Consider the following 17118-nt stretch of genomic DNA (forward strand, 5'->3'; position numbering starts at 1 on the left):
ATCTGCAAAAAGAAAAGGAGGACTTGTGGCACCTTAGAGACTAACAAATTTATTTGAGCGTAAGCTTTCGTGAGCTATAGCTCACTTCATCGGATGCATTCCGATAATGTAGTATTTCTGTTTACAGTTGCTCCTATTGTTGAGTTCAAAAACATGGCACTGTGATTAAAACGTGTATGTGCGCAAAGGTTTCATAAGCCCTTTAGCCTAAATCACAGGGCATTATTTATTTTTACACATGTGAACACCCGCTGCCCTCTTGTCTCTGGGAGCCTGAATTCAAATGCTGAATTAGGATAAAAATTAAAAAGGAATTTGAATCTCTGTGGATTCCCCCTACATGTGATGCCGTTCAGAATGACTAGGAACCTCTACTACAGAAACATTCATCACTGGGGTTAGTAGTGAGCATTGCAAGTCCTGATTAAATTGATCCATCCTCATTTAGGTATTCTCATGCCCCCTTTTCAAATCATCTCAGTATGGTCTTGATCCTCTAGTGGGATAATGAATAGCACCAATAATGCTGAGCAGAGCGAGGTAACCCTGTGGAATGGATCCCCAGTTGCTCCTGATACAGAGAGCTACACAAGTAATGGAGATGATCTGCATGCACTCTGCTCTGCATGAGTGCACAGAGGTCATGCCAGTTGGCAGAGTCAGGGTGTGATGCTACATCCCCTGCAGATATGCAATTGAGGATGTAAGGCGTGTGTGTGGAAGTCATGTCCACCCTTCCCAATCACCACCTCTAAATTCCCCTGTGCCAACTGGTTGCAGGCATTGATGCCATATGCACAGACAGGAACCAGATGGCAACCTGCAGAGAGGGGCAGGTGCCCGGTGGCTCTAATCAGACATCTCTGCAGGTAAAGGGGCACTTCTAAAAGCTGGCCAGCCCATGATATCCCCACCTCAGGCAGACAGAGAGGTAACCTCTGAATTTTCCTCTCTGAACAGTTGCAGAGCCAAGCATTCATCTGTGGCACATGCACTGTCTCTCCACAGATAGGAGAGTCACATGCACTGTCTCTCCCTTGCTGCATGGGCAGACTTTGGATCACATGCTGTGCCACAGGGTGTTCAGCATGCTCTTGTAAGGCTCTCTGAGCACCTCCTTCATATTTTAAAAGAAAATAGAGGTGGTGGTGGTTGGTTGGGTGGTTATAGTGGGAGAAGAGGAGTGGTTGTCTTACTGAAGGAAATAAAGAAAGAAGAAATAAGTATTGCTTTTAGTTTGCCCAAAGTGAGGCATGTGGTAATTGTCATATTTATTAATCAGGTTTATTACAGTAGTACTTAAAGGCCAGCCAAGAATGGGACCCCATTGTGCTAGTCACTGAACAAACAGAGTAATAGACGTTTCTTCCCCTGAGAGCTTGCAGTCTAAACAGAAGAGACAGATACAGCGTAGGGCAAGGGGTACACAAGCACACACACAGAAATGTTCATCATTTTTCTCGGTCATTTTTATTTGCTCCTGGCCTTGTGGCTCTCAGTTTTCTTGGGCAGCAGCACAGCCTGGATGTAGAGCAGGACATCCCTTGAACAATTGTGACTTTCCTCAGCCGCTTGTTGAGCTCCTTGTCACTACAGATGATGAGCTGAATGTAATGGGGGATGATCCTGGTTTTCTCCAGTGTTGCATGCCAGCTCAAGAATCTCAGCTGTCAGATATTCCAGGTCCATGGCCATGTAGACTGGGGCTCCTGCCCCAGCTCACTCCACATAATTGCCTTAGCAGAGAAGATGGTGCACACGGTCCACAGGGAACTGCAACCCAGCCCTCAAGGAACAAGACTTAGCCTTAGCTTTCACTTTGCCTCCCTGCTTCCCTCAGCCTGCCATTGTAATTTATGCTCTGACAGAGCGACCTCCCAATGAACACTGTGATGGCAGAAAATGAAAATATCATGTTTGTGCCACTGTTTAGGGAGGGGAAAGAGAAGGGTTGGGTCTATTTACTTAAGTGGGGATAAGCTAAAGGGAAAGGAAGTGAGGGGAGGTTAGGTGTGGAGTGAAACTGAGGGACTGTAAGGCACGGGGAGAGGGTTGGCACAAATAGCCAATCGGCACAGAGCAGAGTTGCAGTTCAAAACTGCAGAAAGTTCTCTGAATGTCCAGAGGTCATAGTCATAGAGTCATAGTCATAGACGTTAAGGTCAGAAGGGACCATTATGATCATCTAGTCTGACCTTGTGCACAACGCAGGCCACAGAATCTCACCCACCCACTCCTGTAATAAACCCCTATCCTATGTCTAAGCTCTTGAAGTCCTCAAATCATGGTTTAAAAACTTCAAGGTGCAGAGAATCCTCCAGCAAGTGACCCGTGCCCCAAGCTGCAGAGGAAGGAAAAAACCCGAGGGCCTCTGCCAATCTGCCCTGGAGGAAAATTCCTTCCCGACCCCAAAAATGGTGATCAGCTAAACCCTGAGCATGTGGGCAAGGCTCACCAGCCAGACACCCAGGAAAGAATTCTCTGTAGTAACTCAGATCCCGCCCCATCTAATATCCCATCACGTCCCTGCTTTGGCTGCTTCTGCTCCTCCCTGTAACTTTCCCAAAAGGCAGGAATGAGCGTCACTGTCTTAGCTATGGCTACACTAGAGATCTTACAGCAGCACAGCTGAACCGATGCAGCTGTGCTGCTGTAAGCTCTCAAATGTAGCTGCTCTAAGCTGATGGGAAAGAGCTCTCCTGTTGGGTTAATTTCTCCAGCTCCCACAACCAGCAGTAGCTGTATTGTTTGGAGAAGCTCACCCGCCAACATAGCACTGTCCACACTGATGCTTAGGTCGGTGTAACTTACGTCGTTCATGGGAGTGGCTTTTTCACACTGCTCAGTGACATAAGTTATACTGACATAAGTGGTAGTGTAGACTTAGGTTTAGTGTCTGTAAAAGTTCTGACTCCTACAGTCAAGAGTTGCCCAGCTGGTTGATAGTTTCATGGTACAAATAAGCCAGAACTGTGTAACAACTTTGTACATATTACACTTTGCATATATTAGTTCAGTTGAGTTTAGTCATTGTTTTTGTTAGCACTAAATTTCATTACATTTATTCACAGGTTATACAATGTTTTATATAAACTTTGTATGTTCCCATAAGCTTCCTTTGCCAATGGCCTAGTGTAGTAAAGCCACCTATACCACCTTGTTGTACAAGTGATCATATTTGGAATCAATAACCATTTTGGTTTTCCACCCACAAAATAGAAATAATAATTACACATTTAAGATGGCTAATGTAAATGAATACATCTAGGAAGAAAGAATGTAGCCTATACTTACATGATGGGGCACTCTGTCCTGAGAAGCAGTGACTCTGGGGAGGGGGGAAAAAAAAGATTAGGGAGTTGTGGTGGATAATCAGCTGATCATGAGCTCCCATGTGGCCCTGTGGCAAAAGGAATAATGGAATCCTTGGGTGCATTAACGGGAATCTCAAGAAAAAGTAGAGAGGTTACTTTGGCACTGTTGTAACCACTGCTGTAATACTGTGTCTAATTCTTATGTCCACCGTTCAAGAAGGATGCTGATAAATTGGAGAGGATTCAGAGAAAAGCCACAAGTTTGATTAAAGAATTAGACAACAAGCTCTGTCAATTTAGCTTAGCAAGGAGGAGGTAAAGGAGTGACTTGATTAAAGTCTATATGAACGTACTGGGAACAAATGAGCTCTCTCTGATCTAGCAGAGAAAGGTATAACATGATCCAGTGGCTGGAAGTTGAAGCTAGGCAAATTCAGACTGGAAATATGACATACATTTTTAACAGTGAGAGTAATAAACCATTGGAATAATTTACCAAAGGTTGTGATGGATTCTCCATCACTGGCAATTTTTAAATCAAGACTGGAATTTTTTTTTGTTCAAGTGCTTGCTCACATTGATTACATTCTAGGTGTGTGCATGCCCACGTGTGCAGCTGTCAGAGATTTTTACCACCTTAGCAGAACTCGTAGGGCTGGCTGTGGCGCCCTCAAGACTGTTGCATTCGTACCATGGTATATCAGGCGCTGCCCCTCACATCCTCTCAGTTCCTTCTTACTGCTCATAGTGGTCAGTCGGAATGCATCTCTTGCTTGACAAGAGCTAATAGTTTTCTTCCCTTGGACTCTGTGTCTTTGGGCCTCTTGTACATTGTTAAGTGTTAAGTAGTTGTTAAGTGTTAGTTAGTTAATAGTTAGGGTCCCAGCGGAGACTTTGCCCCAGGCCAAGCCTGCCTCGTGCTCCTGGGTTTAAGCCCTGCTTGGACTGCAGCTTGCCTATGCCTGTGAGTGACCCCCATAACAGCTGCCTTAAGTGCTTGGGGGCGTCATACAACAAGGTGTGTTGCCAGATCTGCAAGAACTTTCAGCCCCGTATCTAAAAGGAGAGAGAGAGATTCACCTCAGGGCTCTCCTGATGGAGTCCACTCTCCACCCGGCTTCTGACCCTTCCACACAGGCCATACCAAGCGCCTCAGCCTCTGTGTGCAGTGTGCCCCCAGCAGCTGGCTCTTCCCGGCACAATTAACCGACGCTGGCACTGAAGAAGAAGGCTAAAAAGCACTCTCGAGCACCGAGCAAGAAGGCCCAGAGGTCATCCAGCAAAGGACCCGGGCCTGCCTGCCAGCCTTCTCCAGAAACACGCAAGCATGCCTCCACGGCTGAGGCTCTTAGCCCCCTTAAAGGTTTGCCACTGATTCCTAGGAGCGGAGTGGGACCCACAACCCTGCCTGAACTGTCGTCATCCCAAATGGAGGTGCAGAGTGTGCACAGGTCTCCATCTGCTCCTATGATGTCTTCGGTGCCACAGGAACAGGCTAAGAGTCCCCAAGAGGGCAAGCCCGCTGTTAAGACTCCTTCGGGGGTGGAGCACCACCACTGGTCACAAGACAAGAAATGTCCATCTCCACTGCGTAGAGCAGTGCTCTTCACTATTTTTGAAGCGGGGGCCACGTTGGTAAAAAAAATCTTCAATGTGAGAGCCACATCAGCCTGATGCAGACATTTGAATACTCCGAGTTCTTTGATTGATATGGTGTAGGAGGGGGCATGGGAGGATGGCTCTGGGAGGGGGCACTGGGTGCAGGAGAGAGTATGGGGGGCTGGCTCTGGGAGAGAGTTTGGGTGCAGGAGGAGGCTCAGGGCTGGGGCAGAGTGTTTGGGTGCAGGAGGGGGTACGGGTTGCAGGAGGGGATATGGGGTGTGGGCTCTGGGAGGGGGCTCAGGGCTGGGACTTGGGGTGCAGGAGGAGGTACGGGGGGCTGTCACTAGGAGGCTCCAGGTTGGGTGGTGGAAGAGCTATTCAGAATCTGCCATTGAAGAGATACTTACTTACTTTGCGCGGCCCTGGCTCCACGTCGCTCCTGGAAGGGGCCAACACACCCCTGCAGCCCCTTGGGGGGCACATGGCTCTGCACGCTGCCCCCACAACTCCCATTGGCCACAGTTCCCCATTTCCGGCTGGACTTTCCTCCCTGGCTCCTCAGCAATACTCTGCGGCACAGGGTCTACACTTCCCGTACTATGACCGGTATCATTCACCCTCTCACTGATCTACCTCTAGACGTCAGTCCCAATCGCCAGCACCATGGGAAATCTCCCCATCTTATTGCTGGTCTCTCCCCGGCGCCGGGACCGCTCTCCCCGATACAGTCACCAGTCAATTACATCTGGCCAGCGATCCCTGGTAGCCATGATAGTAAACAGACTTAGGCATTGACAGCTCCTCCCTGGTCACTGGAAGGTGGTTCCTTTGGCATGGAGGCCCAGTTCAGCCCATCACCCCAGTCTCAGCGACAGGATTGGGCACTGGAGCCTGCTTCGTCATCCATGGCACCACAGTGGCAGCAAGGCCAGTGGCCAATGTATTGGAGAGCAAGGGGCGTTCCGGTGATGACGATGCCCCCTTCGCATTACTCCTCGATGGCCGTGTCAGAGCAACGGGCGGCAGCTCCACCAGCACTGTGTCCAGTACTGGAAGTCCATTCTGAGGTCATGGTAGAGGATCCCATATCCACCCCTGAACCTCCCTCTCCAGCAGCTGCCAAGCCCTCTGCACCACCACCGGAAACCAAGTCTTCCTCATCTTCCCTGGACGAGGCAGTTGTGGGACCTTCTAGGGCTAGCCCCCTGGATGACTTTAGGGAGCATCAAGCCCCTTTCCAGCAGGTGATTGAGTACTTGGGGTTTGAGGTGCAGGAGGACACCTTTTCAATGTCCTCCCAGCCTCCATGCCTGCCCGGGTTGCCCTGCCGATACACAATGGGGTTCTCAAGATTGCCAAGTCACTGTGGCAGACCCCATCCTGCATCCATCCCGCCCACCTCGAAACGGACAGAGAAAAAAATACTTATTGCCCGCCAAAGGTTTCAAGTACCTTTATACTCACCCAGCCTCAGGCTCGCTGGTTGTATCTGCAGCCAATGAAAAGGATAAGCAGGTTCCCACTGCCTCTAATCCCAAAAATAAAGAAGCCAAAAAACTCGATTTATTTGGCAGAAAAATTTATTCAACAGCCAGCCTACAATTCCGGGTGGCGAACTATCAGGTCCTGCTGGACCGATATAATTTTAATCTTTGGGACAGTCTTAAAAAGTTCCAGGATTCCATTGCTCAGGGTCAGGTTCAAGAGTTTGGCACCCTGATAGAGGACGGTGCCGCAGCAGCACCCTGCAAATGGCATGGGTCTCGGCAGCAAGGGTGGTCTCATCGTCTGTGGTCATGCGATGCAGCTTCTGGCTCCAAACAGTGGGCCTCTCCCAGGAGATGCAGGCCTCGATTCAGGACCTTTGACAGAGTTGGACTCTTCTCCAATCAGACAGATGCCAGGATACATGGGTTGAAGAACATGAAGGCTACCCTTTGCTCGTTGGGCACGCATAACCCGCAGTCTGCCAGAAAGCCATTCCAGCCTCTGCCGCCATCAAGGCCTTGGCAAGCCTGGTAGGGATCTGCCAGAAGGGATGCTCAGTTTGCTGTCGCTGCCCTTCCTCCCACTCACCATTCCAGTCCGAACCCGCTAAACACTCGGGTGGCCAAAAGTGATCGTTTTGTGGGTGCGCTCGAGAGCGATGCCCCAGTCATCCAGATGGATCCTGCCCATCCTTTCCTCAACTGCCTTTGTCCCTACAACTCCACCTGGTCGTAGGTTTCGTCGGACCACTGGCTTCTGGACATAGTAGCTCAAAGCTATACCCTGCAGTTTTTGGATACCTCTCCTTCCTGCCACCCTTCTTCCTGATCCCTCTGCAGGGGCCCCTTTCATGAGCAACTCCTGGTTCAGAAGGCCAACAAGCTCCTGCAGTTGGGGCTGTGGAGGTGGTTCCTCAGGAAATGGAAGGAAGAAGTTTCTATTCCCAATACTAACTAATCCCAAAGGCCAAGGGGGGGCCTTAGACCCATCCTGGACCTGGGTGGCCCCAACAAGTCTCAAGAAATTGAAGTTCTGCATGGTCTCCCTGGCCTCCATTATTCCCTCTCTGGATCCGAGGGACTGGTACACCGCTCTCAATTTAAAAGACGATTACTTCCATGTCTCCATATTCCTGGGACACAGACGTTTCCTGAATTTTATAATGGACAGGGGCCACTTCCAGTTCATGGCGCTACCCTTGGGCCTGTCCTTGGTCCCTAGAGTTTCATGAAATGTGTGGTGCCGATAGCAGCTTACCTCAGATGTTGGAGGGTCCAGATCTTTCTGTATCTCAATGACTGGCTCATCAAGGGCAGATCTCTGGAGAAGGTGCAAAGAAGCCTCAATCTGGTGCACTCCACCTGCAGCGACCTGGGCCTGTTAATAAACATAGAAAAGTCCACATTAATGCCAGCCCAGCACATAGAGTTTATCGGAGCAGTTCTTGACTCCACGCGAGCCAGGGCCTTTCTTCCAAAAGAATGTTTTCAGGATCTCGTAGCCCACATAAGGAGACATTCAATCACCACAGCCCACCCATGACTGCGGCTGATGGGCCACATGGCATCATGCACATATGTGGTCAGTCATGCCTGGCTTCGTTTACGACCCTTGCAATGTGGCTGGCAATGGTTTACGTTCCCAGCAGGCATCCCCTGTACCGAGTGGTCACAGTACCGAACCACATCCTCTCGTCCATGGACTGGTGGTTAGACCCCAAGTCAGTGTTTCCGGGAGTTCCCTTTGTGTCCCCAGCACCGTCGCTCACCCTGGTCTTGGACGCATCGGACCTGGGCTGCGGAGCCCACCTGGGCTAATTCAACACGCATGGCTGCTGGATGCAGAACGATGTAGCCCTTCATATCAATGTCAGGGAGCTCAAGGCGGTGCGCCTGGCCTGTCAGGCATTCTTGCTCCACCTGAGAGGCAAGGTGGTGCAGATCCTCACAGACAATATGGCCGCAATGTATTACATCAACAGGCAAGGCGGTGCCAGGTCTTCGGCCCTGTGTCGGGAGGCATTCAGCCTCTGGAACTTTTGCGTGCGGCATGCCATCCATATGGTGGCTGCCCACCTACTTGGAACCAAGAATGTCCTGGCAGATCACCTCAGCAGGACCTTCTCATCTCGCCACAAATGGTCCCTCCATCGGGAGGTGGTCAGCCTGATCCTCTGAAAGTGGGGAACTTCCCAGGTGGACCTGTTTGCATCCAGATGAATCAGAAAGTGCCACATATTCTGTTCTCTGCACGGCAGAGACAAGGGATCCCTGTCGGGTGCCTTCCTGATTCCATGGTCGGGAATGCTGATGTACGCCTTTCCACTGGTGCCGCTTATCCACAGGGTCCTGCTAAAGGTAAAGCAAGACAAAGCCTCTGTCATCCTGATAGTCCCTGTGTGGCCTTACCAGCACTGGTTCGGCATGCTACTGGGTCTTTTGGTGACCGACCCACTGCAGTTACCTCTCCGACTGGATCTGCTGTCCCAGAACCATGGCAATCTGCTGCACCCAAACCTCGCATCTCTGCACCTGACAGCATGGCTGCTGCATGGCTAAGTATGGGTGAGCGGGAGTGCTCTTGCTGCAGAGCAGGACTTGTTGGACTGCAGCAGAATCCTTCCACCAGGGCTACCTATGTAGCAAAGTGGAAACACTTCACATATTGAGCCTCAGACAAGCACATTCATCCAGAGGAGGCCCCACTGCAGAACATCCTGGACTATTAGTTGCATCTTAAGCTTCAGGGCTTGTCATTGTCTTCGGTCAAGGTACACCTGGCAGCCCTTTCGGCATTATGCCCTCCGCTTCAGGGCAGGTCAGTCTTCACCCATCCCTGACAATGCAGTTTCTGAAAGGTCTAGAGCATCTGTACCCGCACATCTGGGACCTGGTCCCTCTGTGAGTCCTGAATCTTATGCTTTTAAAGCTCATGGGTCCCCCCTTTGAACCCTTAGCTTCCAGCTCCTTTCTGCTTCTCTCCTGGAAGGTCTCCTTCTTGGTCACTATAACTTCAGCCCAGCCGGTGTTCAAGATCAGGGCGCTCACATCGTAGCTTATTGTCTTCTACAGGACAAAGTCCAGCTGCGTCTGCACCTGGCTTTTCTGCCCACGGTCATTTCCTAGTTCCACGCTGGCCAAGACATTTACTCACCGGTCCTTTGTCCAAACCTTCATGCATCAGATGAGGAGCACAGGTTGCATATTCTGGATGTCAGACTGGCCCTGGCCTTCTCATTGATAGCTATTCCGTACATCAACGCAATTATTCATTCCTGTCGCAGAGAGGATGAAGGGTTGCCCGATGTCAGCCAGAAAATCTCGTTTTGGATCTCTGCCTGCATCCGCTACTGCTACAAGCTGGCGAAGGCACCTCTGCCGGCAATCATGACGGCTCATTCCACTAGAGCGCAAGCGTCTTTGGCGGCCTTTCTGGCACAAGTGTTGATCCAAGAAATTTGTCTGGTCACCACTTGGTCATACGTTCATACGTTTGTGTTGCACTACGCATGACTCAGCAGGCGCGAGACAACACTGGCATTGGCCGTGTGTGCTACAAGCCTCACGATGGTGAGCTCCAAGCCTACCTCCATTGATACTGCTTGCAAGTCACCTAGAATGGAATCGACATGAGCAAGCACTCGAACGGAAAAGGGTTACTTACGTTTCATAACTGTTGTTCTTCGAGATGTGTTGCTTTTGTCCATTCCATTACCGGCCCTCCTGCCCCTCTGTTCCAAGAAGGAACTGAGAGGACGTGGGTCAGTGGTGCCTGATATACTGCGGCATGAGCGCAGCACTCTAGAGGATGCCACAACTGGCTCTACGGGTGCCGCTAAGGCAAAAATCTCTTGACAGACACGCACCTGGGTGTACGCACACCTAGAATGGAGTGGACATGAGCAACACATCTCAAAGAACAACAATTATGAAGTGGAGGTAACCATTTTTTCTTGTTTTTAAAAAAGATTTGTTCTAGGAGGAATTATTTTGGGGAAGTTCTATGGTCTGTGTTAAATAGGAGAGCAGACTAGATGATCACAGTGGTCTGTTCTGGCCTTGGAATCTATGAATCTATTAATTTAAGTGATATAGTAAAAAAAAAAAAAAAAAAAAATTCAGTTTAGTTACATTTTGAATATCTTAACTGTTTCTTTTTAATAGGAAAAGAAACTTTCACTCCTTTAAATAATTATGGTTCCAATTAGTGCATAGTTCATATATTTAAAGAATGGTTAAAGCACTGCTAACACATACTAATAATTTTAATTACCTTCACTGCTTCGATTTTCTGTGGACTATATCTAAGGCCTTGTCTACACACCACAGTGCATTGGTTTCATTAAAACTGGTTTTATCTAATTTATCTAAACTTTATCTAAACAATTTATCTAAACTTGTTCAAGTTGTGAGTAGCAATTTAAATTAAATAATAAATTAGAATTGTGTAAAATATCAATTGTTTTTCTTTCAAAAACTGCTTTCCTTTCTCACTACGTGATTTTCTTATCCTTCCTCAAAATGCCCTTCATCATGTTCCTAATTGCTGAGCTGAAAGAATCATGGCTGGTGGAAGTTAGCTTTGGATTGCAAATGACTTATCAAATTTCAGTAATGAATATAACTACTATACTAATATTATTTTTGGATTAATACAGAGTCCAGTTTGTTTCAGGATTGGTACAGCATAGCTTTTCCTGTGTGTCAATATTTTTCTTGCCTTTAAATTATATAGATTGAAATTAATTAGTCACTAAATGGACAGGCTATCTAAATGACAGCTTTGAAATAACTACAAATATTGTAGTTTTTCTCCACATCATTTCAAGTAAATACTTCATTAAAGTATTTCAGGAAAATTACAGTTGGCTTTTTTCTATACTCTTTCTCCATTGTGAGATGCTGACTTTAACAGGAGCTGAGGCTGCTCAGAACCTTATAGGATGAGGCCCTTACTGGGTAAATTTTGGTTTATAAATTAAAATTGCTAGAATCTTTCCCTAAAGTGTTGATATGGTGGTATCTGAAGGAGGCGTCATAAAAAATAAGACTCTATGCCAACAAAACATTAATAGACCTTGTGCTGTAAAAATAAGATTAGGTGGGTTAATTTAGGCTTTGTTCCAGTAAATTAGTTGAATACTGGAATGATGCCTTGTCTATTTCTTAAAGAATGATTTTCTAGTTTTTTTGGCATCATAATATGAAGGAAAAATGTCTAAGGGGAGCTTGTCCTTCTTTTACTTTTCAAACATATAACCCAGTGTGGTGGTGGAATTCAGCCCAACTGGTTTGACTCAGGTAAATGTCACTTAGGCTATGAAATATGGACAAATGTATACATACCATGTATGTACGAGTATATTTTTTTAAAAAGGACTAAAATGGCTCATCTGATTCACTAAAGTACATTTCCGTCATACAGTAATCTTACAGGTTTGACAGGTGCCAGATGCCAGAATATTCAACATCTATTCTTTCTCAGGCTCTATATTTTGAAGATGAAAGTAGGTGCGGGTGTGGAGTGTGTTTTCATTTTGGATAAAATTAAATCTCAAGAGCTTCTTTCCTAATCGTATGCTGTTTGTTTTGGAGGACCGGTTGTTTCACTGACCAGGTTTTACTGATGAATCTCAATATACTAAATGTTTCCGCACTGTCTGACAGTAGTAATTATCATCTGGATTTGGCTGTTTTGTGTATGCTAACTTCTTGCTATATAACAAAATTGAACCAAAAGAATCTCATTTATAATTTGCTTTGATTGGCTGATATATGTTGTCCATCTTTAGTAACATAGGTACTTAAATCATTGGTTTCAGAGTAGCAGCCGTGTTAGTCTGTATTCGCAAAAAGAAAAGGAGTACCCGTGGCACCTTAGAGACTAACAAATTTATTAGAGCATAAGCTTTCGTGAGCTACAGCTCACTTCATCGGATGCATTTGGTGGAAAAAGCAGAGGAGAGATTTATACACACACACACACACACACAGAACATGAAACAATGGGTTTATCATACACACTGTAAGGAGAGTGATCACTTAAGATAAGCCATCACCAGCAGCAGGGGGGGGAAAAGGAGGAAAACCTTTCATGGTGACAAGCAAGGTAGGCTAATTCCAGCAGTTAACAAGAATATCAGAGGAACAGTGGGGGGTGGGGTGGGAGGGAGAAATACCATGGGGAAATAGTTTTACTTTGTGTAATGACTCATCCATTCCCAGTCTCTATTCAAGCCTAAGTTAATTGTATCCAGTTTGCAAATTAATTCCAATTCAGCAGTCTCTCGTTGGAGTCTGTTTTTGAAGCTTTTTTGTTGAAGTATAGCCACTCTTAGGTCTGTGATCGAGTGACCAGAGAGATTGAAGTGTTCTCCAACTGGTTTTTGAATGTTATAATTCTTGACGTCTGATTTGTGTCCATTCATTCTTTTACGTAGAGATTGTCCAGTTTGGCCAATGTACATGGCAGAGGGGCATTGCTGGCACATGATGGCATATATCACATTGGTAGATGTGCAGCTGAACAAGCCTCTGATAGTGTGGCTGATGTGATTAGGCCCTATGATGGTATCCCCTGAATAGATATGTGGACACCAATGTGAATCCGATGAAGTGAGCTGTAGCTCACGAAAGCTTATGCTCTAATAAATTTGTTAGTCTCTAAGGTGCCACGGGTACTCCTTTTCTTTTTACTTAAATCATTATTTAACTTAATCATCTGAAAAATCATTGGTACTTATTCATCCAGGACATATGAATCAGATCCAAATAAGGTTAAACTGAAGTTAAAAATATTAAAACAAGCTTTAAAAATTGTATATAGATTTTGTCCACTAAACTATTTCTATCAATTGACAAATGAAAAATGCGTACTGTACTTCTTTAAACACAGCAACCATAAAATGTATTTTCCTGGAAAAATGTAGTAGTAATAATAATAAACAATACCTAGCTCTTATTAGAATATTAACAAAGATATTTAGTTTTTAATATTTACTGTCTTTCCATTTTTTTATTTGGCCCAAATAAGCTGCCTAAAAGTGGAAAAATGGATGAGGAAATATAATGGATACTTAGAAACATTTCTTGATAAGTAAACAACTGAGATTATGAAGTAAATATTTGCATAATATCAGCAACTACACAGTTGGTGAGTTTCAGAAAAGGAGATCCAGCTGAACTGAACTCTACAGGATAAAACTCATAAAAATGTTTATATTCATGTTTAAACTTTCAAAGAATTAAGTTTACAATATCTGAGTTTAAACAGGTTTTCTGTTAAAACCCCCATCGTATAAGAAATTAATGCTAAATAAATATTCATTTTAAATACTAAAATATTATGACCTGATATAATAGGTGGTTATGGGAACCCTGGATTAAATAAATTCATATTAACGTCCAATATAACACATGGTTTTTAAACAAAAATTTTCTGATGAATATGCCAAAGTAGATCCCTAAGGACCACAATTTTTCACCTTGAGTAGCATTGATAGAAGTGGGATTATTTACAGGCTAAAATATACTATTCATTATGAGTATAGGTTTCAGAATCTGGCCCTAAATTATATTGGCTACATGGGCTTTAGCGTTAACTTGCATTGAATCGGTTAAGCCCTCAGTGCAATGCATTTAAGCACATGCTTAACTTTAGACACGTCAGTGGGACTATTCGCATGCTGGTGTGCTGAATCAGGATTTACATCTCCAACACTTTTTTGAAAAGTAGGAGAGTGTGTGTGTTTGTGTGTGTTTGAGAAGTTTGTACAGATCAATGTTTGGGTTTGTTACAAAAAAGCTTTTGGCTGGTGTTTGTCAAAATTACAAAAATAGGTGAATTAATAGAGGAATCTTGCTTTCTCTGATTACATAAAACTGAAAATACTGCAGATATGTTGATAATATTGGGACAAATGCTTTAGTCTGTTTCTCAGTAGGCAAAAGTAGAAATGTAGTATTTGCACAAATATCTCAATAGGAGATGTTTCTGTATCTGGAAGAGTATACAGACACGGAGAAAATGGCTTCAGCTGTGAGTGTATTATTCCATGCTGAGAGTAAAGCAGTTACACAATAAACACATAAGCCACTGTCCTTGTTTCACGCAGGTTGTAACATGAATACAGTTAACTTACTATAGTTTGAAATCTCTTCTGAGCTACCTCAGATAAAGGGCAGATCTTTCTCAAAGGTATTGGTTTACTCATAAAAGGCACTGGATTGCATAAATGTCCAGATTTTGAAAGTCCCCATATAATATTAGAAAGACACCAAAGAAACTAAGAATTTATACATAAAAATTAACTTAAAAATAACGGAGTAGGACCAGCACTTCTCATGCTCTTTGTTAACATATGAACAGACTATTTCAAACATTAAGTAAAACATTATGCTTGATCTGAGATAAAGCCCTGAATTTTCTTATTTTTACTTCTTAATTATCTTGTTTTTGCAGGGGAAGTCCGTTTGACACCAGAGGACTTTGCCAGAGCTCAGAAATATTGCAAATATGCTGGCAGTGCTTTGCAGTATGAAGATGTGAGCACTGCTGTGCAGAATCTACAGAAGGCCCTCAAGTTACTGACTACAGGCAGAGAATGATGCCTTTGTCCAGCAGATTCATGTCTTTTTTGCCTAAAGAACTAACAATCCATTACTTTACCTTCTGCCTATCAGGGGGGACACAGTTACATGAAAGCTCTCAATTCCATTGACCATGACAAGGAAATCTGTTTCTCAGTATTAGATCCCTGATATAGCACTAATCAGCAAGCTCAACCGGTTTTCATTTTCCACACGGTGGAACTGGAAACATGTGGATGGAGTGATGTGATCAAGATACTGGAGAATGCACTCTGGACACCGTTTAAGAGTTAGAATTAATGCTACAATATTTAGAGTGTTTAAGGAAAAACATGAAATCTCTCTTTATTGTTTTGGAAAAACAAAGTAATGTGCTCTACTAGCATTCATTGAGTCTGAATTTATCACTGTTAATAAAATTTCAAATGAAAAATGGCTTTGGGACTGGAAATAAAAATTAGGGCTTTTCTACTGAAACTTATATAGCAGGAGTGTGGGGCCGGATGGATCATGAAATGATCTTAATGTACATCCAGAAAAGTCCTTTTTAAAAAATACAACTTAAATACAACTAAATTGTTTTGGTATTATCTGAGACCAAGTTAAAGGTGTGGAGGCTTGAAAAGAAGAATACTGAGATTTAATTGATAATTTATTGTACTGGAACATCCATTTCTTGAAGCTTTGGGCAAAGACATTTAGATGCTCCTCCCCACCCCACACACACGTGTGTGAACGGTTACATATTAATTTTGGTAACTGTTACTTATTTTGCATGGACAATTTAAATTTTCTATATTAAGGTTAGTTAAAAGAAGGTGGTACTAGTGTTAACCAGAGATGAGCCCAAAGCCCAGATCCTACACAGTGGATTTAAGCTTCACAGCTGCCCCATTTCTTTCACCAGCCGAATGACCCCTCAACCAAATGTCTGGACTATGACACCTTCATAGTCTCTGTTCAGATCCAAACTTTGCAGCTCAGGTTCATCACTACGGTTAGTGTGACAGAGCTAGTATCCTCCCCTGCTTACTTTCTTGTGGAGACTTTGGAGATTCTAGAACTGATTAAAATATTTTGGAATTTGAACTCTGAACATTTTATAAGCTTTGTCCTGGGGAATTATGGAGCTATTGATTGTTAAAACTGCATCCATGCTGTATAAAAACAAATGAATAAAAGATTCTTAAATTCGTATGATCGCCTTAAATGAGTACACTGTGGAGTTTGTCTATTTGTATAATACATCTTTGATTGCCAGTAAAACCTGATAGATGTCTTTCTTTACAAAATACCAGATCGGATGTGCACACCTGTTCATGCCTACACTATTTTCCAGGGATGGAAATATAGCTGGTATTTAATGTACATAAAAGCAGCCTAATGGTATGTAAAATCTGATATGCAAAGCACATCCACTTAAGACTGCAAGCTCTGTTCAACAGCATGTTTGAAAAGGTAATGTGATCATTTGTAATATATTTTTAAGCATTTTAATTGAGTACAAATTAATACATAAAACAAGTTCATTCTTACATGTCTAAGAATCCCAACTTAGACAGTGTTTGTCTGTGTAAGGGATGTTGTTGCAAGTTTAGAACAAACAATTCTGAAACATTACTGACAATAACTTTCTGTAGCTCTTGGCAATGATGATTCATTATAGTACTTTATGGTTCATTGTAGTACTTTAAGCCGGTCAGAGATGCTTCAGTTTGCTGAACAAGCCCTTCTCACCATCAGACAAAACTATTGGTAAATTCTTCCATATATATATAATGTATAAAATGAAGGGATTTTATTGTCACTAGAAAAGCTGGATTTTAAGAAAAATGATATATGTTGAATTATCAACCTAGGAAACCTGTTGCAATCTAGAAATGACTTTAAAAGTATACAATTTGGTATAGCACTTTTCATCTTAGGTTCACACAGCTAATTATAAATATTAAAAAATAAAGCCCCAGAGTACCCCAGGGAAGAAGCTAAGTTTTATTGTTTGTCTGACTTATACATTAAGTAAATGTTATGCTTTGTTCTAATAATGTTTCTCAAATGAGTACAGTGTTAATCAGGGCTTTTTAAATTAAAAATAAGTTTTCTCTTGGAAGAATTTAGTGAGCCAG

General features: G+C 44.0%; 1 protein-coding gene across 4 annotated transcripts in view; it reads left to right on the forward strand.

Annotated features, from left to right (window-relative positions):
- Window positions 1-16185, forward strand: part of VTA1 (vesicle trafficking 1) — an 88722-nt gene extending 72537 nt beyond the window's left edge. For all 4 annotated transcript variants that reach the window (XM_038395319.2, XM_043511113.1, XM_043511111.1 and 1 more), the window contains one exon: window positions 14865-16185. In XM_038395319.2, the coding sequence (XP_038251247.1) occupies window positions 14865-15010 (146 nt within the window). In that variant the 3' untranslated portion in view covers window positions 15011-16185. The remainder of the gene's footprint in view (window positions 1-14864) is intronic.
- Window positions 16186-17118: the final 933 nt, after the last annotated feature.

Source organism: Dermochelys coriacea, chromosome 3, assembly GCF_009764565.3.
Source record: "Dermochelys coriacea isolate rDerCor1 chromosome 3, rDerCor1.pri.v4, whole genome shotgun sequence".
Classification (NCBI taxonomy): Eukaryota; Metazoa; Chordata; order Testudines; family Dermochelyidae; genus Dermochelys; species Dermochelys coriacea.